This window comes from Bombus vancouverensis, chromosome 2 (assembly GCF_051014615.1).
Source record: "Bombus vancouverensis nearcticus chromosome 2, iyBomVanc1_principal, whole genome shotgun sequence".
NCBI classification, from domain to species: Eukaryota; Metazoa; Arthropoda; class Insecta; order Hymenoptera; family Apidae; genus Bombus; species Bombus vancouverensis.
In genome coordinates this window covers 16416753-16443363 of record NC_134912.1, presented here as the reverse complement: position 1 = coordinate 16443363, position 26611 = coordinate 16416753, and the positions used below count along the sequence as shown (strand labels likewise).

At 35.5% G+C, this 26611-nt stretch overlaps 2 protein-coding genes across 9 annotated transcripts in view; one reads left to right on the top strand and one right to left on the bottom strand.

Annotated features, from left to right (window-relative positions):
- The first annotated feature begins 114 nt into the window (after positions 1–114).
- Positions 115–9327, top strand: LOC117153134 (transmembrane reductase CYB561D2). Its single transcript, XM_033326859.2, has 3 exons — positions 115–271; positions 4411–4597; positions 7331–9327. The coding sequence occupies exons 2-3, from the start codon at positions 4436–4438 to the stop codon at positions 7850–7852; spliced, it is 684 nt and encodes a 227-aa protein (XP_033182750.2). The 5' UTR covers positions 115–271; positions 4411–4435; the 3' UTR covers positions 7853–9327.
- Positions 8811–26611, bottom strand: part of LOC117166818 (sodium- and chloride-dependent glycine transporter 1) — a 42935-nt gene continuing 25134 nt past the window's right edge. For 6 of the 8 annotated variants that reach the window (XM_076627897.1, XM_076627896.1, XM_033326857.2 and 3 more), the window contains 9 exons: positions 26017–26272; positions 24464–24622; positions 23811–24018; positions 23466–23637; positions 22838–23194; positions 21714–21923; positions 20463–20804; positions 19251–19485; positions 8811–17885 (listed from right to left, as the gene is read on the bottom strand). In XM_076627897.1, coding sequence (XP_076484012.1) covers positions 17722–17885; positions 19251–19485; positions 20463–20804; positions 21714–21923; positions 22838–23194; positions 23466–23637; positions 23811–24018; positions 24464–24622; positions 26017–26272 — 2103 coding nt within the window. In that variant the 3' untranslated portion in view covers positions 8811–17721. The remainder of the gene's footprint in view (positions 17886–19250; positions 19486–20462; positions 20805–21713; positions 21924–22837; positions 23195–23465; positions 23638–23810; positions 24019–24463; positions 24623–26016; positions 26273–26611) is intronic. The other 2 variants (XM_033326858.2, XM_033326856.2) reach the window with 1 other exon arrangement.

Below are 26611 nucleotides of genomic sequence, written 5' to 3'. Positions count from 1 at the left end.
TGCGAAGAGAAGATCGTGGCGATTAGACGCGCCAAGGCCGCGTTTACTCCACGATTTTCCTCGCGTCATTCGTAAGAAGTATCGGCAACGCAGCGATAGATCGTTGCGACCATGCTAGGACGCGTGCTTTCAGTCGAGGCGCGGACGCCGTTCCGTGTTCTTCCTCTTCTGTGTTTTTGTCCGAGCTCGTTTTCGTTTTTTCAGCACGAACGGTCCACGTCGGCGGCCTTTCTCTTCGGAGATCCGATCCAGTGAGTCTACGACTGTCGAGGTGAGTTCCTAGATAAAATACACTTTCCACGCTTAATCTTTGGATAGTTCACGCGGTCGAGAGGCACGCGTTTATTTATCGGTCAACCGGAGTTATCGGAAGAAATGAAGTCTTCAGTTTCCGTAGCAGTTTCTCGGCAAATTTTCGTAATTCGGTTTGTGGCTGATTCTTTCAAATTGTGTGATTTAAAACAGGTTGGAAACGGAATGCTATTTTGTAATTGTTTCGTTATCGTTCATAGAGATGTGACTTCTTTTTCATTATAGCATCGGGCCGAACATGACGAATGAAATATGGTCAATAATTTTGATTAAAAATAGACCACGTTTGAGTGTATCTTGTTCGTTGTTTGCCATGTAACAGATAGTTATAGAAAGAAGTATAGAACGTATGAACGTAGAAATTAACATATAAATGTAGAAACATCTGTATGAAGAAACGCAAGTTTAGATACGTACATATAAAGCTCAATCTATAATTTCAATTACGTTGCTAATAACATTGGAAATATGTATTAATAGCGTACATGTAGTTGCAGGGAATTTTCAATGTAATTATCGTTTCTCAGCTACGAGAGTGTAGAACAAAGTCCTTCTTAACAGGATATATTTTTAATTATCTTTACATAATCAAAACATCAACAATCGGTACTAACTAATCTTGCAAACGACGTTACGTTACTCTGTACACACGTTCGTCCAATAAAATCAAAACGAACTTGTAAAACCGATTTCTTAATCGAATCGCCAAGCTTCATTTGTAATTCATACTTCTCACAAGTTTTCTGTATCAAATTAAGACGAGATAAAAATCTGTGCCCCGGTCACGATTTCAAACGACCGACGACGATTCTCCTCGCTCCGGACATCGTTCGAGGTACCCAAAGAATTACATCGAATTAAGTTCTCTGCCTGCTCGAACAGCCTTTTCCTTTTCATTATAGTACAAGAGTACCGGTACCTTCGTTATCGCACGGCTATTTTTACACTGTCGCTTATGCAACGAAAGATTGGCCATAGTTTTCTGCAACTAGGTCCCCGAACGTGCCCCGTTTTCGATACAGTTACGCGTAAACGCGAGATTCGCGTGATATGCTCGGTGTATTCACTCGAGCCGCGAAAGTGGAGCGTATCTGAAAGTGTGCCGGTCTGCGTCATCGACAGGCGTAATTATATTATGATAAACACGGTTTCACATAACCGTTAGATAAGTACTGGTATGTTTTTACCGAAAACTTACTTATTATTTGTCGTTAGTGCCGTTCGGCTTCACCGTAAACAGATAGTATTTGTGTATCGTTGATAAAGAAATCTTCGGTATGATATTTTTACGATACTATTATTACTACTCGTACAAAGTATTCAACGACAATTATCGAATCTACGACTCGAACAGTACGGATTATACATGTTTGTATCCCACTCGCATATTTTCCCATTTACGTACGAACGTGTAAATTTGAATGGCGTTTCAACATTTTCTCACGCGACTCGTAATCCCAAAGTCTATAGAAACGTCGGATATTTTCTTCAAATTTTACAATTTTATACTGCGTATCAAGACTCCTTCGATCTATATTTATAATTTATTGCACTTTTAACGCATTCATAGACGTATTTGTTATATATTCTACGATAATTGTAATCGCAGCTGTCAGAGCAAACGGAGACACTTCGTGGTGATATAATTTTAAGATCAGTGTTGCGGCACATTGTTTTCCTCCGCTTATTTGCGCACATCTTTGTGTTTTCATAGCAAATCCAACGTTACTCGATGTTAATCTTCCTGCAAACGATTACGTATACCGCAATCTCGTTTCCCTATCCGCATTTATTAGTATTTTTTACTGCTTTCATGCCGAATTACAATGCCGTAAAAAGTTTCCTACGTTATGTTTATAATCCATGAAATCGAATTTTTCTCGCAAACGAGTTACAGGCAAAAACGAACATACGACGGAAGTTCTTTATCGATAGGCTTACACTGTTACCCGATGTTTATACAAACATCATATTTTTCAAACGCATCTTCGCGGAGTCTAGATCGATGCAATTATATTAATAGCTTTCCTTACATCGCTTATATTTATCATTAAATCGTCGGTGTGCAAACGCACTTTAGTTTTATCGAATCGTAGCACTTACGAGTGTCGTTGAACTTCTCATTCACGATAAGCCATTCATGGAATTGAGCAGAATTCATGATAAAGCACTAATTCACAATCTTTTCCTTCTGCACCATTAGATTTTCGTGTAGATCGTTTTCTTCTGCAATACAGTTTCATACGATCATCCCCAATCGATACGGTTTGACCCAATTACGTTGCTAATTTCTACACAAAAAGATTTTTGATTTTCGGAAAGAAACACGAGCATAAAATTGGAATGAGAGAGAACGTGCGCGAAGAGCAATTTCTTCATATCTTTCTTCGTATTTAAAAGGTATTTTTAATGGGAAAAGTAGATAATCAGGTCAAAAACAACTCGAAACGCGTTTAATTTGCCTCGTGTTAAATTACGATACGTTTGCCTCTTGTCATAATATCGACATTTCGCTGCTCCTTGTTATCAAAATTTGATATGCTTACTCCGAATAAGAGAATTTACAAATTTACTGCGGTATGATAATATTTATTGTACGAGTTCTGTAAAGTTTGATTGAATTTTCTCAAAGCTCGAGTTGGTTTAGAATACTTCAAAGACTCTCGGACAGCTGTAACATAGCAGAACTGTAGCAATAATCGACTCCCTCGATCTTGACAGACGTTCACTTAATCAGTGGCTTCATTGATCGCGCTCGTGCTTACGTACTGTCATAAAAGACACGATTTTCCGCGTGTTTGAACAAATAGAAGCTGAAAGAAACGTAGAATCATGTCGCGCAATTAGCAGTGAATCACACGCCGTGCATTTTAAACGATCGTAGGAGCAGTTGCGTCGAAAGACCAGCTCAGGTCGTGTGGAATTTATCGTTTTTTCTTCTAAATCGAAGAAAAGAAGCTTAGTTCGTCTGAATTTTGAAGGACTCTATCGCCTATACGATACATCTACTATCTTTGAAAACTCGAATATTTTATTATCCTTACGAAGCTAAATGATATTTTCAAACTTCTTGTTCGATAGTCATTGACGTATCGTAATCTTGATCTTTCAAGTGTTAAATTACTTACGATTTAAAGACCAAACCCACGCATATGACTCTTACTAATTGTAAAGGTGAGTGGTTGAATAGGCTGATAATTTTACAAAAAGTGACAACATTACTATGTACGTAGAAAATGTAGCGAAAAATGCATAAACCACTCCGATGAATTATACATAGCAATAGACTTTTTCACTTATTTAAATGTTGTAGAAGATATATTTAAAGGCGATGGAAACGCTTGCAGAAAGACAAGGCAGTTAGAGATGGACAGAATTTTTGTTGGACTTCGATGAACAAAATTCACTGGACGTTCAGAATTTTCTGGACTCCGAAGGATTTTTGTAAACTTTCGTTTCGAATTTGTTTCTTCATTTCATCGCATTCGTTTGCAACATTTTACAACGCTGCAAATTAAACTCTTTCGTGCGAGTCATAACGAATAGGCTGTTAATAAACTCCATCCACGATCCATTTTCAAACTTAGATCGAACCTCTGAAACAAAGCAGATATAACTGAAATTAATTAATCGATCTAGCGGAAATCAAACGTTTTACCTGATCCACCACAACAACTAACTGAACGTTCAAATGATGATATAATTTTTTAAGAGAAGCCCTTTTTAACCAGCATCTTCTAACAACAATTTTCCAACGAAGGCGTTCTAACTACTAAACATTAAAGTAACAATGTTTTTTGACATTTTGAAACGCTCTAATATCATCCGTATTTGTCTCATTTCCACTATAAATATATAATAACTCTTCCCACAGCAGAAATCAAACGTTTTACCTGATCCACAATAACAACTAACTGAACGTTCAAATGATGATATAATTTTTTAAGAGAAGCTCTTTTTAACCAGCATCTTCTAACAACAATTTTCCAACGAAGGCGTCCTAACTACTAAACATTAAAGTAACAATGTTTTTTGACATTTTTGACATTTTATATTTCTCTTATTTCCACTATTAATATATAATAATTCTTCCCACAGGTGTAAGGATAACAGCCAATTAAAAATGACAGACCAACCACCAGGCAAAGGGCCGCCAAGTGCCATTATGCTGGTGTTTTCAACCCTCACACACATCCTCCTATTGGCGCCAGTGATATACATTTTGGTTTTGGCCTTTGGAAAGTACAGCTTCTTCTCGTGGCATCCCATTTGCATGAGCGTCGGAGTAAGTAGCCAACTTGGCCAACGTTAATTGCACAATGGAATAATTAAAGAAGCACGTGGATCAGGAATGTAGGTGCTTGACTCCTACGTTACATCGGTAACTCGATACGTTGAAAATTACATTGCACAAAAATTAACGGTTGAAGCAACAGGTTGCTTCTTATTCGAGAAGAGGAGTCGCTGCAACTCTCTTGTTTAAAGTCGACAAACATCCTGCAGCAACGAATGCGTTTCGTAATGCCACGGTGGCAATAAATCTTCTGTTTACACGCTGCAGAGTTACGGAAATTGATGTTTCTCAGTTTCGAAGCGAAGCTTAAGAGAGGAAAGCTTCGCAACTTAATTCTCCAACGTCTTATGCTGCAATCTCGTTCTAGTTGACGAAAATAGTTTTAACTTTTAAGAAAATCTTTAGCATAAAATTGAAGCGAAAAGTTACGCGTTATATCGATAACGTTATTTCCATATTTTCCTTAAGCGTCAAATGCTATTTTCCATGAAATTTCACTGCACACTGTACTCCTTTATCTGCAAGTTCAATAACGCCAAACGAAGTAAGACAGCTAATTGTTCTATTGTTATTCGATATTAAACGAGAAATAGAAGAGTAGCTGTTCGCGATATACGGCTGTTTAGAAATAACATCACGGCGGTATCTTTACAGGACGAGAATACTAATATGGAAATTCTCATGCAGTGAAATTTTACGATAGCACCTAGTTAATTTGAGAAATTGAAGAAATTTCTTAGCGATAGAAAAATAAAAATAAAAATGTCCCGAAGAACGCCGTGTTTACCGATTTGAAAAATCATCGATTGAAATGAATCCTTTTGATATAAGTTTCTGTACAAAGGAAGCTGTCGAAATAGACGTTTATAGAAAGTGTGGAATATGAAATATCATCCATTGGGAGTAGAACGCGGAAGACAGTTTATGTGGATAACCGCAACTTTTTCATTTTGGTGATAAGGCAATTCGTATTTCACACCAACTGCATAACGAAGCATGTAATATGTCATACAAGTTGTCTTACGATGTGTTTAAAATATCTTCACGACTAATTACAACATCGGCGTACGCTGAAATCATTCGTTTCATATTTTATTTACGATGAGGATTAAACATTTTTCTGTGAAACACAGAATCACAGCCGTGATTCATGGGACTATTAAAACGTCGCGGGCATCCGATCAATTTTCTCGTAATTATTGTTTTCATGGTTGCAAATATCCTGGCACGTGACATAACGCAAAACTATCTAATATCATACGTATAGAATACTATTAATTAATACAACTAATTAACACTATCAGTTAATACAATACGAATACTTTCTTGTACGACTATACTTAACTTGTTGTACGATTATGATAAGTACGATAGCATACGCATGTAAAATATTAAACGTAATTTTCCACGACATTAATGAAAGAACAAATATGGTGAAAGATATCTGCAACTTACAGCATTGTTTACGTTTCCAAAGCTAAAAAAATAAAATGATCGTGTGTCTACCATTCTGAAGAGTTTTGTATGTAAAAGACATAAAATCCTAGACATGATTAAGCGACCTTCGTCCAAGTGTCTCAACTCTTAGATCATCCTCGTACTTGGAAGAATGCTGAGTTCTGCTTATTCGCAAGTGTTCCGAACAATGTTCTTAAATAAATCAAATACAATCGAATCTGGAGTATGCAGTATGTTGGTAACAAATAGGAAGTAAACTTAGCAAAGATCTGCGATAAAAGAAGAAAAGGAAGAAGAAACGAAACCACCCAACTTCATTGATTAATCTAATTACTAAGATTCTTTTTTTCTTTTGTCTTTCTTTCTAATGATATCATGTCGATTCATTATCTCCTTAAAACATCGTAGGCGTGCACACTTGTACATCCACCGAATTAAACGGTGAAGGAATCCACCGTTGACCCAGATCGACAAATTGGTTGCAACATTCTCTGAGTAAACTAAAACGATCGCTATTTTCTCTGTCGATTGCCGTCGATTGCTGTCGATTGCTCTGCCTATCAAATTCGTCAAACACTAAGGCTTCGTGTTAGAGCTCGTCGTTAGGCCGAGTTTATGACACGGCCAGGAATAATTGCTATTTTTGAGAGTTAGGACATAGCGCTTCTACCATCTGGGTATCAACATTCAGATGGTGCACTAACACAGTAAGTGATGTAAATGACGTAACACTATAAATTGAAATTTTAAGAAACACGTTGACTGGCACGATGGTCATCGCGTTACTAAGCTTTTTAGAACGATTGAAACAAGATCATAAACCTAAACATTTTCGACAGTGCGAATGATTTACATAACGCTGTCGGAAAAAGTGGTCAAATGCGATACAATAGTTTGCAAAAATTAAATGTTTAATGATATACTATATTTCAATCTAGGACCGCCCTCTAAAAGACTCTTTGCGACTCTCTCCCGCTATACAAAACATTCCTCATAACCCAATGAAAACATGTTAAAAACATAGATATTTTAGAATATAAAACTAACTAAAAGTAACACCTTGACAGTCACCTAAAAACACTTCGCAACTCCGTTGTGGAATCTGGTACCTAACAATCTCCGCTAAATCTACTCAAACCCTACGAAACTTTCCACATGATCGAACTGACATCCATTCCCATAGCAAAACTTATCTGTTCCCTTTGTTCCCATATAAAAATTCTTTAAATGCCAATCGATTAAGTAGCAACTTTTTCCTCGATACAGGTGGGTCTTCTGATAACCGAGGCGATATTCAGCGTTTCCGGTGAGGCGTATGTCGGCTGGAAGGTGTCCAGGGCCAACAGAGTAACGATTCACTGGATCCTGCACGCCACCGGTCTAGCATTAGTATTAGTCGGACTGATCATCATCGTAGTCAACAAGAACAACAACAACAATCCGCATTTTGTCACGCCTCACGCGATCCTCGGATTGGTCAGCATTATCTTGGCGTTTCTAACAGCCGCGTTCGGCATCGTTACCAACAATTCCAGGTGGCTGTATCCGCGTTTCAGGCCGGTTCTTCTGAAAATCATGCACGCGTTCGGTGGTATCATAGTCACGGTGCTCTTGCTTGCGACGTTGATCACGGGCACGTACACGAAATGGTGGCCTGGTGGCTATACTGGAAGAAGCTTGACGTTCACAGCGTTCTTCATCGCGGGTTTCTTCATCCTTCTGAAGCCGGTTCTAGGAGCTGTTTCGAGAAGCAGAGTGGTTTTCGGTCCGCCACCTGCTACCACCTAATTACTCTGTATAATATCGTATATTATTATAGCAAACGTCTACGTACCGTAGCAAAGGGAAACAATTTCAACGCTTTTATCCAGGATCAACGTACCTTCGACAACTTGACTACGAAGGCACAGAATTTCAGATTTTCAAAGCCAATGAAATACGTTAAAGATTTATGAAGTACATGGTAAACGTGATGTTCGTACTCGTCGATGAACGAGAAAGATCCTCATCCTTTTTGCATATGCGATAAGTATAGCGAAGCCTGAAGTAGATTCAAGAGCATAATTGTGTTCAGAGTTTGTTTGTAGTCTGTTCAATAAACGCGATTTATTTGCCTTACGTTACTCTAGATTCGATCAGAGATCAGCATAGCAATAGAGATCGATCTATAAAAATATTCTTATCGGATTAAGTATTTCGTGTCGATTACATTGACATAGATAAGAGGCTTTTATCGTGTCACGTAGTAAGATAAGATCTAATCGAGTTAATTGCTACAATTGACTTTCAATCGAAACATCGTAATCGAGACCTCTATACTCCAAATAGTTTTATTTTTTATGATTTCAAAATCAGTAACAAAAAGAGTATGTATTTCTCGTACGCGAAGCAAGAAATGTACAGGATTTCTGACGAAGAAATAATTATTTTCTAAATCGTTCATTCTGAATTATTTATCATTCTGTTACAATGTCAAAGGGTTAATCTACTTATAATTCAGACATTCCGTCCTCCAATGATTGTACAGCGATTACGACAACCATTTTTAAAGCTAGATTTAGATAATTTCTTTAATTCCTAAGATGTTCGATACTTTTCAAATATCCAGCTACAAAACTCTATTGATGCTAATCGTAAAGTTCAAAATCAAGGCTTAAGTTAAAATAAACGAGTGATAATTTAAATCCGAGTAAACCATGTTTAACCAGATACTCGTAGAATTATTCATAAATGAACGACAAGAAAGATTTGTTATACCTCGGTTGTGTTCATCGAACAGTTAACATGCCAAAAAAGAAAAAAAAAGAGAAAAAGAAAGAAGGGAAGAAATGAAATGTTCATATAATAAATGCACCAAAAATGCTTGTAAACTCACCTGGCAAGAGAGAAACGTATATTTTTAGATATATAAATAAGTAGTACATATAAGAAACGTTTACCAAAAAGATAATGCAGATTTGTAATATTAACTTATTAAGATATTATATAGTATCGTATAATATTATTTAAAAATAAAGTATATATATATATTAAAATAATATTTGCTTGGACATTTAACATAAGATTATTAAATAAACGAATAGAGAAGACAATAGACGCGGTGGCATTATCGTCAACCATATATATCAACACTTTATTAATTACACACGCATCATATACATATATATATATATATGTATATATATATAGAATTTACATAATGTATATATCTTCCGCAATGCAATGTACATGTATATTAATACAATTTCTTATCCTCGATATAATCTCATCGTCTCTTATATATCGTGTTTTTTCCACTTTCTCTCGTCTTTCCCCTTAATTTCTCCTTTTCTTGGACTAACTTTTAAAATTTCTCACAATCGTCAACGTACGATAAACATCCGAAATCGAACCTAATCACGCGTAAAACTGTCCTCTCGTAATCTATTTATGTGGACAACGTTAACGTTGTGCAACAACACATAATGTATTGTACACATATATGTATGTATGTACATATGTATACGTATTTGTGTTTGCGTATTATTTAGGTGCAAGTTTATTTGATATAGACAGAACACGACTTTGGATTTTTCGTTTAAATTGCTTTGTCGCATTCCTTCGGTAGCTTCACTGCCTTAGAAGTTACATGCATTTGATCGTGCACTCGTCTATACGTTTCCCGTGTGCCTCTCTGTTTCATTGAAAATATACAATTTGATCGAGGTATACGTTAATTCTAGTAAAAACAATAGGATCGATCGAATTAACTAAATCTAATTTAAAAAATTCTAAAATTTTTGATAACATGTATGTGTGTTACGTAATCAACTTGTAGAATATGTAAAAGCAACATTTGTAAACATCAGTTGTAAATATTCGCAATTTTCTCTTATAGAAACGTCGTTTTCTGTGTTCGTAATAGTTTTAGATTTGAAATATTTAAAGTCTACTAAATTAAAAATTTGTTCGTACGTGTGATTTATCCAAGCGCTAAATGCAAAGATAATTAATCAAATCCAAGGAAACAAATCGTAAAATCTGAAATGTTTGTATACGTATCTTAGAATAATGGCAACGTACGTGAAATTTTTATGATACAAAAGAAATTCTCTTCTTACACGTACATTGTGTATAGCGTCCAATGGCAGAAGAAGATTAACGCGAATAATGCGATATCTTATAATAGCAGAAATAAAGCCTGTAGCAATTAAGAATTTCTAAAAATTTGATAAGTAATAGTATAAAGATATGTCAGCATTTTTTATTGATCAGTAGTATAAACTTATATTAACAAAATCACATGACAACAAGGAAATTGTAAAATACCTTATAATGTAACTCGCAAAAATGAAATAAATATGAAGATTTACAAGAATTACTTGAAGAAATGGAACTGAAAAGGTTTCTGAATCATAGGCTGATTTTAAAGGTAAACACTTTTACATTGATATTATCTGAGAGACACGAGTAGCGTATCAGAAGCAAGCGTATTAAAATTGCTTCTCTTCGTCCAGAATAATTTTCCACAAATCGCAGTTTTAATGCTACTTCTTCAACATCCAACGATTTTCCATAGACACATGCTCGCCAACGTACAAAAATCTGTCTTATTAACGCGAACGAATATTAATCCTATCGTTTCCCATAAAACATAACGCATCTGCTACCGCCTAACACTATCCTCGCTCTCGAACGCTTTTCTCTTTCTCGATTAGCTCTAGGACACGTTACTTTGTACTGTTCGCTCTATTGGTTGCTCTTGGTGACGTAAAATCCGAAACATTACTCGGTAACCCTGAATTCACGCATCGAAATCCTCGCACGAACGATCTCTGCAGCAACTTAGAAACGAAATAGCCAAAGGAAGATTATTTTTCAGTTCGAGTACTTTGAAACGTAAATCTATTAATCGATAAACACTTACAAATCATATTAAATATCAAATATGATTTTATTGGAAATTATACACAGGAGATAGTTGCAATTATTTTCTTCTAATTATATTTAATCAATGAAATGTACAAGCCATTTAAACCATGAGACTTTATACTTTTCATTGTAATAGCAAACAAAGTTACCGCATCGTTACCGATAATTCTACGTCACCGAAATCTTAACCCTATCTAGGACAGTCGACCACGTGGCCTGACCGGTTTAAACCGGCAGCTAATGCTCTCTATTTATTAATTTATATTATTTAATTATTATTATTATTCATTACTTTTGTATATAACATAACTCTTTTTATAATAATAAATATTGTTATTGTTGTTGTCAATAACGCGCTAAATCTTTTGTTTAAATTCCTTTTTAAACCTGCATTAGATTCGCCTATCTAGCCTAAGGACATTAAAGTTCTGTCGAATGCTTATCTATCAGTCACCCTTTCTTCCCACGAATCCCAAGCACTTTATATCTTCTCTTTTCTCTCGCGATTGTTTCTCCGTACTCTTTTTAATCGCATTTCTCGAGCTGGCAAAATCTCTCCATCGATCGAACAATCGTTCGTCAGGGTTCCCTTAAACGAAGAATTCTTGCTTCTTCTTTTCTTTTCTTTTCTTTCTTTGTTTCTTGATTATGTCTCGGATATGGCTAGTTGGAGTGCGTTTCTCGCGTTCCTATCGGTATAATTTCGTTTCTGTCTAATCTGAATATATCAGTACGTGTATCTTCATTCAGATTAATTAAGTTACTTGAATTTCAAGAGGACACTTGATGGAGAATAAAGGGATCGTGTTTATGAACGTACGTAAAAAATATCGATTTGTAATTAGAAACGTATATGCATAATAGAGAGATTTTATATATACGAAATATAACGGAATGTAAAGTTTAGAAGAAAAGGTATCGGTACATATCAATAAGTACTAAAAAAAATCTGGAAATAAGATTACATCACTTAGCAACTATTATTTTTTTTTCTTTAAGTCAACCAACAACTGGAAGGTCTCGAGTTTGTTTTTAAAACCTGAAAGCATATTTAATTCGTTTAGTCAAGTAAATTCATTCGTACCGGTATGTGAAATATTGCAAATCATTTGCTATCAAGAAATTTCGGTAATAGATGAGAACAAGCATAGAAATTCGAGTAAAATAGATGAGAATTCCAGGCTGGTTTCGTATTACTCGAATCGAAATTTGTTGAATCGAAGTAACTTGACTAATCCAAACGAAGCTTATGCGGTTAGTCTAATGCTTCTTCCCATTAAACGAACAGTAGCGGAAATATTTCGTTGAAAAGGAAATGAACGTTTCATCGAAAACAGACGGATCTTAATACAAACGATAGATTATTAAAATCTATGATACTTAATGGATAATTGTATACTTGGTATTTTGATCACCGTGTTTTGTACCTACTCGTATGTTTGTAAAATGGAGGATCGACAGGATTTCGGGCATTCAATTAACTGAAAGACTAACTGGGATACAAAGTCCTGGGTTTCGGTATTTGAATATGAATCGATTCGATAAACTTTCATTGTCTTCAATGCGAAGCTAACGAGCCTCGATTGGATACGAATTCCGATCTTGGGATTCGAATATCGCTCTATTTAATGTTTTTTTTTTTATTTTTTACTTTTTTGCCTATTTTCTGTGAAGCTCTGAGTATTAACAACGACTAGATTCTAAAATGTTAATTAGGTCACCGAGGATTCATCTTGTACGCCAATAGTGAGAATCCTCCTCCACTTGTTCATCCCTTTGAGCAAAGGATTAATGGCAAAGGACGAATATTTACTCTTAACGTCCACTTTCATTACTTACAAACCATATCGATCGCAGATATAACGAGAACTGCGATTTCTTACGAACGAGTCGTATAGTAGCAGGAGGCTTCGAAATTTTCATCGTTTGCAAATTTCATGTTTACGTAAAGCTCGTGAAACTTATTCTAATGAAAACGGTTTGCTGAAAATTCCTGTAACCACGAACCACCGTGTAAAAAAAAGACTTTTAAGAGGCAAAGTTTCGCGGCAACTTGTATTTTTTCCTGTTCGTTGAATTTAACGTAAACAACAAGTCAAAGGATTTTAAAACGATACTCTAATTTTAGCTACGCTCATTTTATGCACAAACGAAAAATACTTCGACGAGACCAATCAATTTGTGATAATAAAAATTGTGTACGTTACCAATGAACGCGAACACGTGGACCGTTAAGAGGACAAAAAGTGGAGTTAGGCCCTTGTTACTCTAGAAAAGTACACTTACACACACTTTCCACACTTTTTTTCGTCGTGTTCACTCACTCAACGAAACGCAGCGAAAAAAAAAAGAATCGCACCACACAGCTTCTCACGCGCACGGATATGAGTTAACACATTTTGTATGTCTGCCTTTTCGTAATTTGAACGCAGCGAGATTTTTTTCTATTTTTCTCGGCTTTAATGTCTAGTTAAATTGTTTCGTGACGTTTGCTCGCTCAGAACCTCCCTCTTTCTTGCGGTATATCAAACGATGAATCGTGTCGTGTATTTTTTTATTATTTTCTTATACTTGTCTTTTGTACACGTAATATAATAAACTATGCGACGCGTACACCAGTGTACAAGCGCCTATAAATATAATGTAAATATTTAATATACAATAATGTGTATAATATACTATATATGTATATCCTGTAACGTGTGTATATGTATATGTGTATATGTATATACATATATACGTAAAGTATACCGATAAATGTTATACATATGATACAGCTAACAACACTTTACAAACGGGGTCACATAAAAAATAAAGAATCACGATTTCTCACGTTTATTGACTGCATATGTACGCGCGTGTCCGGTGTACTTGCGAGACATCACTGACTTAAACGTTTATTTTATAATTCCTATTTTTAGGAATTGATCCGAAACGCTTTTCTCGCTGAACCGTGAAACGACACAACCCTCTCCTCTTTCCTCCTTCTTCCCTCTTCGTTCTAAACACCCTTCCATCATCACACTGTCTATGGTTCACACAAAAATAAATATATATGATATATATATATATGTATATATACGAATATATTATATTATATATACATATACATATATATATATATACAATACACGGTTTCTTCTTCCTCTTCATTTTCTTCTTTTTCTTCCTCTTCTACACTCTACGGAACAAGCGTTCGATTCTCAGAAGCACGCAGAACAGCTATTAGTCTAATAGACTAGGTGAAACCCTGAAAAGTTTACGCAGCTGGAAAATAGATATTATAATTGATAACGGGAATTGGAGGCGTTATACACGCGGAAACACTCGACAGTCGATCTACAAGAAAATAGAGTTCTTTTCTTTGTCTTTTTAAGTGTAACAAGGACAGATCAAGTGTTCGTCGTCCTCCAATTGTGGACGCGATCGAATTGCAAGTTTAAGCGGGCGAAGTATTCGTTGGCCGAAAATATCGTACGTAAGGGATCACGACCTTTTAATTTCTGTTTTCTTCTTTTGTAATTTTGGAGAAGGAGCTTAATATGTGCATATTTAATTTCTATACAATTAATAATAATATACTTAGTAAGTTTCTATAATAAGTATGTATGTAAATATGTAAAAGAAAATTAATGCAAAACTCGACGAAATTATTTGTAAAGAAAGAAACTAATAGGATTACAAAAAGCTCTAAACGTACATTATCTATTGCTAATATAATGATTTTCTCAATTAAGCCTTCTTATTTTCTGCCAACCAAAATTATTTAAAACGAAAGCATCGATAAATTTTTTAATGAGAAGTTCGTACCTATTTTGGTATATATTTTTCATCTTGTCTTGTGTAAAGAGAAATAAAAGTGACTTAATGGCTTGTGTTATCCCCTTTACAAATATGGCTACCACCTATCTATATTAATAGCAAAAAATAAAAGGAACTCCCCTATGTTTCTAAGCTCAGTTTATAGACTACAGAATTAAACTATCGAAGCAGCTGCTTCTCCCTGAGTCTCTTAACCGAAATAACTTCTGCGTACAACGATCGAAAAATATAAGCTTTTAATATACAAGCCAAGCAAATAGTCGACCTGCTTATGCTACATGTGACAAATTTTAAGATAGAATCGAAGAAAACGCGATTCCCTGTCTAACGATATTATTAGCTAGAAATTGCGAAATAATTAATATTTGCAGAAATTAATTTCTGAATGTTAAAAGTAATGAAACAAATAATGAATTGAATATAAAAAGTAACGGTAGCCACGTCGATATAACAAATAATTATAATTCAATAAATTTTCAAGATATGGAAGCTAATATAAATTTTAAAAAACTTGTAAATGTTACATGTTACTTTTATTTACTCTTTTCTTTTAGTATTTCAATATTAATTGCACAAGAAATTATCCATATTTATTGCTCAACAAATTATCCAGCCATAAATCTTTTTGTAGTACGTGATCCTATCATTACAATATCTCAAGTAGCGTAGTTAATTGTTTATCGACACCTGTTTACCCTGTTCAGAGACTACATCGAAGGGTAAACGTCGACCATTAACTTTACTATCCACGTCGAAATATGCAGAGCGGTATAATTCGCATCGTATCATTGAAACCTTTGTAAGTAATTGTCGTACTTCGTCCGTTTAAATTCGACCTCCCACTTCCGATCATATTGCGTACATTATTATAACGACAAATAATTCTCTTCTATCGCTGAACATTATATATCTTTGACGCTCAACAATTTAATCCTTTAAGCATTGAACCACGATATTTATTGACTCTTTGTAAAAGCTTCAATCTTACTATCATCGCTATCGGTAACGATAATTTCTAATTTAAAAAAAGTCAATAAAATAGATCATCATAGTTATGAATTATTCTTCTCTATTTTCAGTCTGTGAAAATGGAAATAAGAGTATTCAGCTTCGATAAAATGTCATGTTTATCAGTCGTTGGAGATATCGAAAGAAGTAAACCAAAAGCATAAATAGATATCTGAATCACTTACGCTATCGTACGCTTAGTACGTAATTCTCTTACGTAATTAAAATTCCCAGAGATTTTCAATCTCACTTTAAATTCCATTGCTACGATGGTGGCAACGCTGAAAGGATTAAAACGACTAAAATAGTGCAACAATCGCGTCTTTAACAAAAATATTCTATACCCCATCAACTAACGATTGTTGCGATCTCTCGTTTTTGGAGGACATCGACAGGTGAACGCAGGAAGAAGGATAGCGCTAATCATCCTCGCTTCAGCAAGATAATACTGTCTAAGACCGCGTCATTTTTCCGCTTTCTCAGCACTTACAATTAGATTCGCTTCCTTCCCTTTTTAAATCTCCTCGACTTTCCAATTCCTCGAAATTTGCGCTCTTGAACGATCACACTTATTCTCTCGATAAACGGTACAGCGTAGCTGGTACTTAGGTATGAAACATTTCGCGAGTCAACATCGAAAAAATACCGAACGCTCGCGTAACTAGAAATGGTGCTTTACAAAAAACCAGATGGTGGCGACTGAACGTGTCGGATAACAACAAATATTCTGCGACAAAATTGTCCAGTGGATTAATAGAAATTTAGCCTGTATTTTCTTCTCTCTTTTTTCTTTTTTTTTCTTTTTTTTTGTGTTTTGTTTGTTTATGGCGGGTGATACGAGATTACATAGATATGAATTGCGACGAGGAGGAATTAACCGCGAACTCCTCTTGATTTTGACGGCTAAATCGAACATGCCTAATCGCACGGAACGCCTAAATTGATCCGCTGTGCAAGTGAACATTATCTTAGATAAGATACCTTACACGGGAGCAATTGAATCGTTCAGTGATTTCCACCTGAAAAAGGTGAAGTGTCATTGCTATATCTTAATAATTTGTATAATGACGCTTCAGCGTAGGTAGCGATAAATACGTAACTTTCCTCGCTAGAATACGTTACAATTATTTAATTCCATTATTCTTCTCGTTATCCTCTTGATATTTTACCGTCCGTGTGTGAGATTTTTTTTTTATCATTTTCTTTGTATTCTTCGTGTCCTTATGTATGTACAATCGAAAGCAGTGGAGTAGCGTAATTTTTCCTAACGGTTTTACATCGCAGCGCGCGTGCTGGAGTCGTGTCACAGTTTCTTCACGCAGCACCTTCGTCACATCGACAGTCTTCTATCTAGTCGCGATCGATAAATTTTTTTTAGTCCTTTTCTTTCCTACATTTCATGCGATTCGCTATACCGATTACAAGTTTTCACATACTATTTTACAACGAAATAGTGGCCATTTAATGTTAAACGACGATAATGGTTAAATATTCTTACGAGTCTACGTTGGAACTGTGAAACTTGTAAAAAGAAAGCAGAATATCAAACATCTTCTCTGGTAAAGCAAACGAGAATGAAAATGAAAATTAAGAATTTTAAAATAATTTAATAAATTACAAAAATACTTTAATTGTCATATAATTAATCGTAGATTCTATTTGAATGAAAGATATAATTTAATAGGATTGTGGGGTTCGAGTATATGAAAAAATACACCGACTATTCCTCCTTAAAAAAATAAATCCATAGGAATATCTCTCTTCTATTGGAACGTTCAATACCATTCTTCGTTTGACCGCCACCCGATCGATCATCGATCCTATCTGCGATATGCAACTACCTGTTATTGGCCTGTTGTATCTTTGGCAATAGATTTCTGGGCAGACTCGTCTTTACAGATAAAATGAACATCGTGTCAGACTTGCTGGGATGTGATCAAATCGGTTTTACTAGAATTCTTCAGGATCGACGGTCCAGGAAGCTTCTGAGTGGTGCCAGACGTGCCCGAGGGTTGTATCATTGGCTGACCGTTTACCAGGACTATGGTGTCTCTCACGGAATTGTATCCTGCTGGTGGGCCTACGTTAAAATTATTTCATGAAACCTAGTAGATCTAGTAGGTTGTAACATATAAAATGTCTGATTTTATTTTATCAATGTTTCCCAAATTTTTGCTATTTCAACAAATGTCTGTATCTTCGTAGATGATTTTAAAGCTAAAGATTTTTTATATCGTTTTAATTTTGTAATTTGTGCGTGTAGAAATGCATTTCTCTTAGCGTTTGGTGAAGTACGGAGTCGTTAAACGTCGGACATTCTATATGATACAACACGATAAATATTTGCTAATATTAGTTCGTGTATGTACATGTGCAAAGTTTTACTTGAAATTCTGTTTGGACTTCTCTAAATATGCATGACGTTATTCTACACATTGTACGCAATTTCTGTTGTTTCGCTTCCATTAACATCATGATATGAAGCTACTAATTAACGTTGGTTTATATGCAAGAAGTATACGTTATAGTTAGGATTTGCTTATCACAAGAGCAATAATTTCTCTATTATACGATGATAATTATATTAGGAGAATTTGATTATATCATTACATTCTTCGTAATAAAAAAATTATTTGAAGAATATTCGCAGAAAAATTTTCCGAAAATGTTAGTCATGAAAAGAATTCCTTCCGCGAAATATAATTAAGAATTAATGAAGTACCATTGGGTGATTAATAATTAGCAATTATTCTAAATATATCTAAATCGATCGTTATAATCCTTCACCGATAAAATTGCCACTTGTTACTTCGAATTCTATCAACCGATTTAATACTGTATAAACTATTGACATTTTGTATATGTATTTTGCATATTTAGTTTTATCATAGTTGACAGATTACTCGTCACATTTGTGCTTTACAAATAAAACAATCGTGTGTTGCTAGCGTTTCATTCTATCATAATTTGGTCGACAACTATACGACTGACGTATTATAGTTTTAAAGTACGAGGCATATATTTTCTGCAGCACCCTGCATATCCGACAATCGCGTAAATAAATGTATAAGTAAATACTCGGTCCAGACGTATCTCATTATCGATTACCGTCAGCACATGATGTAAGCGGAGACCTCTACACAAATCCGAGATAATCTTGTTTAATATAAGAAAAACACCGTTTCCCTGTGCGTGTACAGCGTTAACCTTCGCTCGGGTATAATGTCATCGAGTGTCTATCATTGCTTATTATATCTAAATTAATTATTATCTGCTACCAGCCGAGTTAAATGCAATTAGAACCGAAACTGATGAAAATTGCGCCTCGTACGACCATGCATCCACCACGCCGCTCCACGCCGTGCCGTGTTTAATAACGTAATACACGTCCTGTCGGATGATGTTTACTTGCACACGACTGGAGCTTAATCAAGTCCTTGATTACCTGGCGACGGTGTATGAGTGAGCGTTCTCGATGGGGTAGAAGGGTTTCTGGCCGCAGGACCCCAATCAGAAGTCGGTTGTAAAAGCATCTTCGCGCGCCACCAAACATTCTTCCCGTTGCTTTTCTTCGTTTTCCCTTTTCCTGGTCTTTGCCACGACAGCCTGTTGTCGAGATCGTCGTCATCATCGTCGTCCTCGTCGTAGGCAGGACGACGACGCCGATCCCTCAGTTGATTCTGTAATGAATAACGTATTAATGAATGTATTTCAGTCTGTTTATATCTGGCAACATTTTGATAATATTAATGAAATTGTTGATAAAACTATTAGGATACCAAGGATACCGAGCTATACGTATTGTAATTATTACGAGAAACAAGAGTCCTTTTTTTTTCTTAATTCTGAAGCGTCATTTACTATGCGCATGGTTGATAGAAATATTAACACTTTATTGATCAGCCGGCTTTTGCTATAAATAAAAACTTGTCACGAGATTGGAATGGAAGGATTTTTAGAAAATGAAAGGAAACATTGACGGTTTTCTTCAAATTATCATGCATTTTAAATCAATCGAGATATTGATATTTTACTTTCAAAAATACTGCACTTACACACTTTTTCGAAAGTGTCAAAGCATTTTCGATATTTATTTAGATAGAAGGAGAATGCTTGTAAGGAGAAATGAATGTAAAGGTAAATGATCGTAAAAACAGCGTGAAGTGTAATGGATCTAGGGAGATACGATCTCCAAATCATTACTGTCAGTGTATTGTCATTCAATGCAGCTATTATTACTTCGCTTTATTATAACTTAAATAAAATCATATAGTAACTACGCACAAAAACTCTAACTCTAAACTGCCAATTGTCACGAAAAGAGGAAAAAGCTATCGACCGATATGCTAACTAGTGCACCTAAGTACTTTGTTATATTAATATAACTGTTTCTGTGTTACAATTATACATGACAAAACACTCGAGAACTGAAAGAACTTCTGCCTATGCAATCAAGGACTCTTATAATCGGCGTGCCAATAATCAATATTCCAATAATCCACATTCTATTGTATGCACCGATCCTGAAACTCTCATTCAATTCCTCCGACTTCAAGAGACCAAATACTTTAAATGTTATCGTGTTCCTAAATTACTCTGTAAACGACGACACTCGTATTTCACCGCGAACAACGTCGAACGATTTAATTTTACTTACGAGAGCCACGCCAACGATGACCAATACTGGTATTATACCGACAACCCATCCAACAACGTCCGCCCATTTTGGATAAACGTAGCCACCGTATGTAAGCGGTTCGTATTCGACCCAATTAAAAAATAGGATGAAGAAGAGCGTAGCTGGTGTAATCACTTTCCACATCCACGTCCAGAAAAATCTCCAGGGACGACTACGAGGTCCGATCATCTGCTGCACGTCGTCGAGAAATCGATCCGCACCGTAGATCCAAGCGACCAAGATACATTCGCCTATGGCGATCAATAACACCGACCAATTCGCTGCGTATTTGTCCATCAATTGCAACCAGTACATACCAGCCTGGAAGTGCAGCGAAATGTGACATTTCAATTACGAGCAATCTTCTGAAACTAACCCTCGAATGAATTATTTTTATAAATATAGTAAAATGCTTTGAAATTTTCAATTTATATGTCATAAATTCGTAGAAAAATAATTTTAAAACTCTATCTCATTTTTTTGTAACTTTTCACTTGGGAAAAGAAATTATAACGTACATGGAACATATAAGCAGATTAAATATTGTGAAAAACGATAATTATTTTATTTATCGTACTCTAATATTTCTAAGATACTTCAGAGTATGGGTAACAGATATACATATAAAAGGAGATAACAGCTACGAATAACACTAAAATATTCAGATTGTAAAGACAATAAGACGATAATGTAAAAAGTAGTATAGTTTCATAAATGGACGGGCAGTGTATCTGTTAGCTTACGGCAATAATTTCAGATACACATAAATACACTCGAAAGCTCTATCTGATAAGTATCGCGTACTTGTTATATATTAGTAGATATAATTATGTTGTCAAGTGACAAGATTATGCATTACAGATTATTAATTACAGAATATTAATGTAATATGAAATTACCTAGATATGTGAATTAAATATAATAATTAAAATACATATATATTCGTAGGTTCCTAATATTATCTTCATTGATATAATAAATTTCTATAACTAATATAACTAATATTTTTATAATGATCACGTATTTTGAATTTAGTCGTGTATTACTTGGTATTTTTCAATCCTATAAATGAAAAATGATTAAAGTTCGATGAATACAAATTTTTATTATAGTTATTAGTAACGTTTACGAATTCTTTTTCCTACGTCTGAAATTATTTAATTATCCTTTTTGGTATCAGTTGTAGAAAATAAATATTCGCGGTTTCTCCTATGTACAATATAAACTTACATTGGTAGTGAAAATGATACCACCGGCGTAACCGAATACAGCTGCTGCCAGGACAACCCATAATTTGTAATTTCTCAATGCTGGAAAGGCATCAAGGATCGCTGTGGTAACAGTTTCCATCAGTGCGAATTGAGAGTCGAGACCCAAAGTGAGCAGCATCACGAAGAAGAGCAGCGACCAAAGTGGTGCAACTGGTAAACGAGCTACTACCTATTGTATGATATGTTTTTTTAATAACAAAAATATATAATTAACACAGCATACTTTATATATATAATGAATATACAAAATATATCTTTTAATGATTAATGCATAGTGTTTATACAAATGTTTTTGTCTGATATATATTTTTAAATAGTGTAACATTTAATATTAAAGGTATTAAATACTAAATTTTAGAAAAAGAACATTTAAAACGTCCATAAATACAGAAATCTGTAGTTAGTACACTGCAGCATAAAATGTAGCAGTAGAGTGAAAAGTAAAATAACAAAATGCTGTTTCAGACGTAGATACTTTCGTTTTGTATGAAAATAAAGAAGCCTGTAACCTGATCTGTAATCCTAAAGTCTTTCAGTTCTCCCTATAAGGTCGATTTCTAAAATTTACTTCAGTCTATCGTCTTTTACTTCTTTTATCGAATCTGTAGAAATGAATTGTATAAATACTACTAATACGTAATAAACATTGATTGTACAATAATTATTAGACTACGAATATTCATGTAAATTCGTATGTTTCTAGACACAACCAAAGAAAAATAGGACCTAAATAAAGATCTACAAATATTATAACGAATATTATATATATTTTAGCACACTACACATACATTTCTGCACGCTTAAATTTTCCTTAAATGTATAAACTGCAATCTAGTAATTATAATTACACGTATCATTTTAACAACTCTACCGAAATGTTAATAGAAATATTTTGAAGCGCGTGAAGAGTAAAGAAAAATAAATGAAACCAAGATACAATCTAAAGACATGATCAAATACGTGATAAATCTTTAAAAAATATTCATCAAACATAATTTCACAAAAAAGAACTTGAGCCTGATCTAAAATAAGTTTACAAAAGGAAGAACGTTTTATGCTAATAATAATTCTATATTCACATACCTCAGGATAGACAATGAAAGCCAGTCCAGCACCCTGATCGACGACAGACGCGACAGGAACGTCAAGCTCGTGAGCCAAGAATCCGATCACAGAAAAGATGACAAAACCAGCGAAGAAGGACGTGCCGATATTGCTGACGGCGACGATCAACGAATCCTTGTAACAATTGTTGGTGAATTTGTTGTAGGAGCTGAGCGTTATCAAACCACCCCAAGCAGGGCTCAAAGCGAAGAAAATCTGCACAGCGGCGTCGCCCCACACTTTCGCGGACATTAGCCTTTTCCAATCGGGCGTTAGATAAAAGAGAATGCCCTCGTCGGCGCCGGGAAGTAAAATCCCTCGAATGAAAAGAGTGATCTACGAACAGAAAACAGAGTTCTTCGTTTACAGCTCTCCCCGTGGGTTAGAATCGTCGAAAAATAGCAAATTCTGCGTGAGACTGACTTAGAGAGTGAAAAAAGGGGTGTGGGGGAAATCACTCGATATGATAAAACGCGTATTAGTAGGAATTGAAAAAAAGTTATTAACAATTATTGAAAGTATTAACAAGTATGGAAAGTGAGTCGGATTATAGAATTGCAGAAGAAAATAAAAATTCTAAAGAAGCGTCGATGAAAATTACGCTTACCAGAACGACGTATGGGAAGAGAGCAGTGAAATATACAACCTTTCCCGAGCTTTGAACACCTTTGCTCAGACAGAGGAAGACGATAATCCAAGCCAACAGGAGATTCACTGCCATCGAGGGTCGAATTGAACCTGTCTCCTCGATGCCGCTACTCATCCCCAACACGTGATTGCTGTGTAACGCATGATTGAAATGATATATTAGAAAAGTAGTTTAATTCGCAACCAATAACTTTATTTTCTGAATTATTTCGCTTTTATCACTACTGAGTCAATTACACGATGCAAAGCATAATTCTTCTTTTATTAGATTTAATAGCAATACTTGCGAGTGTACTCTCCTTACTTGAAATATTCCTCAGCAGGTGGTCTTCTAATGGCACTAGTGATGTTCTCTATAGTCAGGCCCATGGAGGCCATCTGAGTGGAATTTAAACATCTTGTTTTGAAGTAGCTCATGTTTTGAGACATACACGCCTCGGCAGCTTCTGGCATGAAGCAGTCTTCGGTGCTCCATGGTGGTTCGCACTTGCTCCATGGCAGTTTACCAGCTCCTGCACAAACCAATTAATATTTCTTTATCGATATTAAACACTGATGTTTCGATAATGTTTCCTTGGTCTAAGAGGCATGCAATGAATTATTTTTTATTGCGATCGTCGCTAAATAGATAGACAGATTAACGACGACATATTTCAATGGTTTCATTATTTATTATTCATCTCTCTTCATGCTGCCTCGTCATACATCTATCTATTTGCCCAAGAACGAAAGAAAGAAGAAAAATTCACAAGGAATACCGCGAAACCTAGATACCCGTTGGCACTTGAAACGCAGTAACCTACACTCGGGCGAATCGATAATTCACGCACCGTGATACTGTGTTCTCTCGTTCATAAAACTTATCAGACACAAAAATCCTTTTATCCTTAAAAAAAAAAGAGAGAAAGAAAGCAAAAGATATGTAACATTATGGATAATACTATAGTTAAATCTCACCGGCCACGGAAACGAAGATGTAATAAAGGGTCCAGGCGATGATCAAATTGTAGTAGAGCATCACCACCGAGCTGACCAACACCATTCCATACCCCAAGCCGCGGAGTAAGGGGCAGAAGCGTTTGTATGCTGCCACTGGGCCAAGGCTCGCGTACTGCCCTGTGGGAGAGAATATTGCAAAAGAGAAAGGAAAAAAACAGCTGAAGAAATGGATCGATAAGCCATTTGTGCCAGGCCTAGCTGTGCACCTGCAATTTACACGGAATATCGAATCGCAAAACAGGGGTCGATATCACGAACGGTTCACTGGTTCGCCTAAAAATAACGTTACGTAAGCCTGGTAACGAAGAACAATCGTTCATTGATCGTTCTATTTCGGTAAATCAACAAGCGTGGACATTGGTTGACCTTGAGCATAAGATGACCATAAGAATGAGGTTTGCATTCTTATCGCGTAGCTGTATGTCTATTTCCGTGTGGTTTCGCCTCTGTCTTTACGGACGAGATATCTTGCGACGTAATTTCGTTCATGCGAATGTTATAAGCGAAAGATCTCGCGAGATGTCTATTTTTTTTTCGTATTTATAATTGAACGTTGTTTTCTATGAAAAAACCATTCCGTGTATTTTGTGATATATTCGAGTCTTCTGCGAATTTATGGATAAGATATCTCGCAATGTTTTAGGTGAGATAAAAAAAAAATAGCTGCATGCTTTTGATAGGAAAAATAAAAAGTCTGATACTATTTACTCTGCGATAGATCTAACGTTAAAGTGTCACGTCTTTTATGCTTCGTCATCGTAATGATGTAGTTTCGATGTGCTCGATGTTGCCGATCCAACTCGTAATATTTAATAAATATTAATATTTCTCATTCGATTTATGTTATTTCCTTTCCTTCTTTCTCATTTTTCTGACGTAAGGGAACAGCTGATCGCTACTCTTGGAAAGTTTCAACGCGGATTTCACCGATATAGAATTAATCGATAGTTATTTGGTGGCGTACTGTGGTAGCTTCGCGTTCCAAGTATTCCAAGATAGGTGCGACTGTTTTCTAAGAATTTTGAACTGGCCACTACAGAACAGGCAGATTTAAAATAGAACTACTCGATTCTTTTGATTAACCATCGCGAGACTGTAATATCCGTTGGTCTTCCGAACACGAAACACGAAGAACATATTTATTTTTCAATTTCGATAATTTTACAGAGAGATTATACTCGATCGGATTTGAAAACGGAAACAACAGCTGTTCGTTTTCATGTCATTTCATAGATTATGTAATACCACGGTTTAGCAGCGCGTAGTTTATATCCCTTTGCAATATACCGAACATCCTTCGCAATATGTTTTATCCTAATACTCTAGTGATTGTTAGTTACTTATTTACATTACATTAAATAAATGATATTCTCTTACACGAAAACGAAATCACTTGATTATCCAATATAACATCAAGATTCTACAGTGTCAATATAATGAAATACTTGTACATTGTAACAATGTAACAATTAAACGCTTTACGTATAGATAAAAGGGATTACTTTACTTACCTAAGGAAAGCTCCATGAACATGAGAGGAAGCCCGGCGATAATGAGCATTATCGTAAACGGTATTAAGAAAGCACCCCCTCCGTTCGAGTAGCACAGATACGGAAATCGCCAGACATTGCCAAGGCCGACGCTGTAGCCCAGAAGAGACAACAGGAAGTCGAATTTCCCTGTCCATGTACCGCGTTCTGGGTGTTCCTCTTCGCCAGCCTGCAATGGTGCCTGGCTGTTCGCCACCGAGTACTTGTCTTCGTTCTGCTACAAAGCATACATTCGAATTCTTTTATTCCCATTCTGTCTCCTTTTACTCTTTTATGCGATAGAAATGGTTCTTTGTGCTCATCAGAAGTTCGATAATTCGTCGATGAAAGATACGGAGTCGAATTCATAAATGTTCGTGAAGGTTATGGTCAGCGGTTCTCAACTCTCGAGTTGAATTTCCAATGAAATTTGAAGTTTAACGTTCGAATATCAGAACAGCAGATCTTTCAACGTCAAACAATTCCACGATCTTGTCTAGAATCATGGGGAAATTTTAAATTTACCATTGTAATATTAACGTATCAAGGAATTCTAGCATTTCGCGTAGGAAAGTAA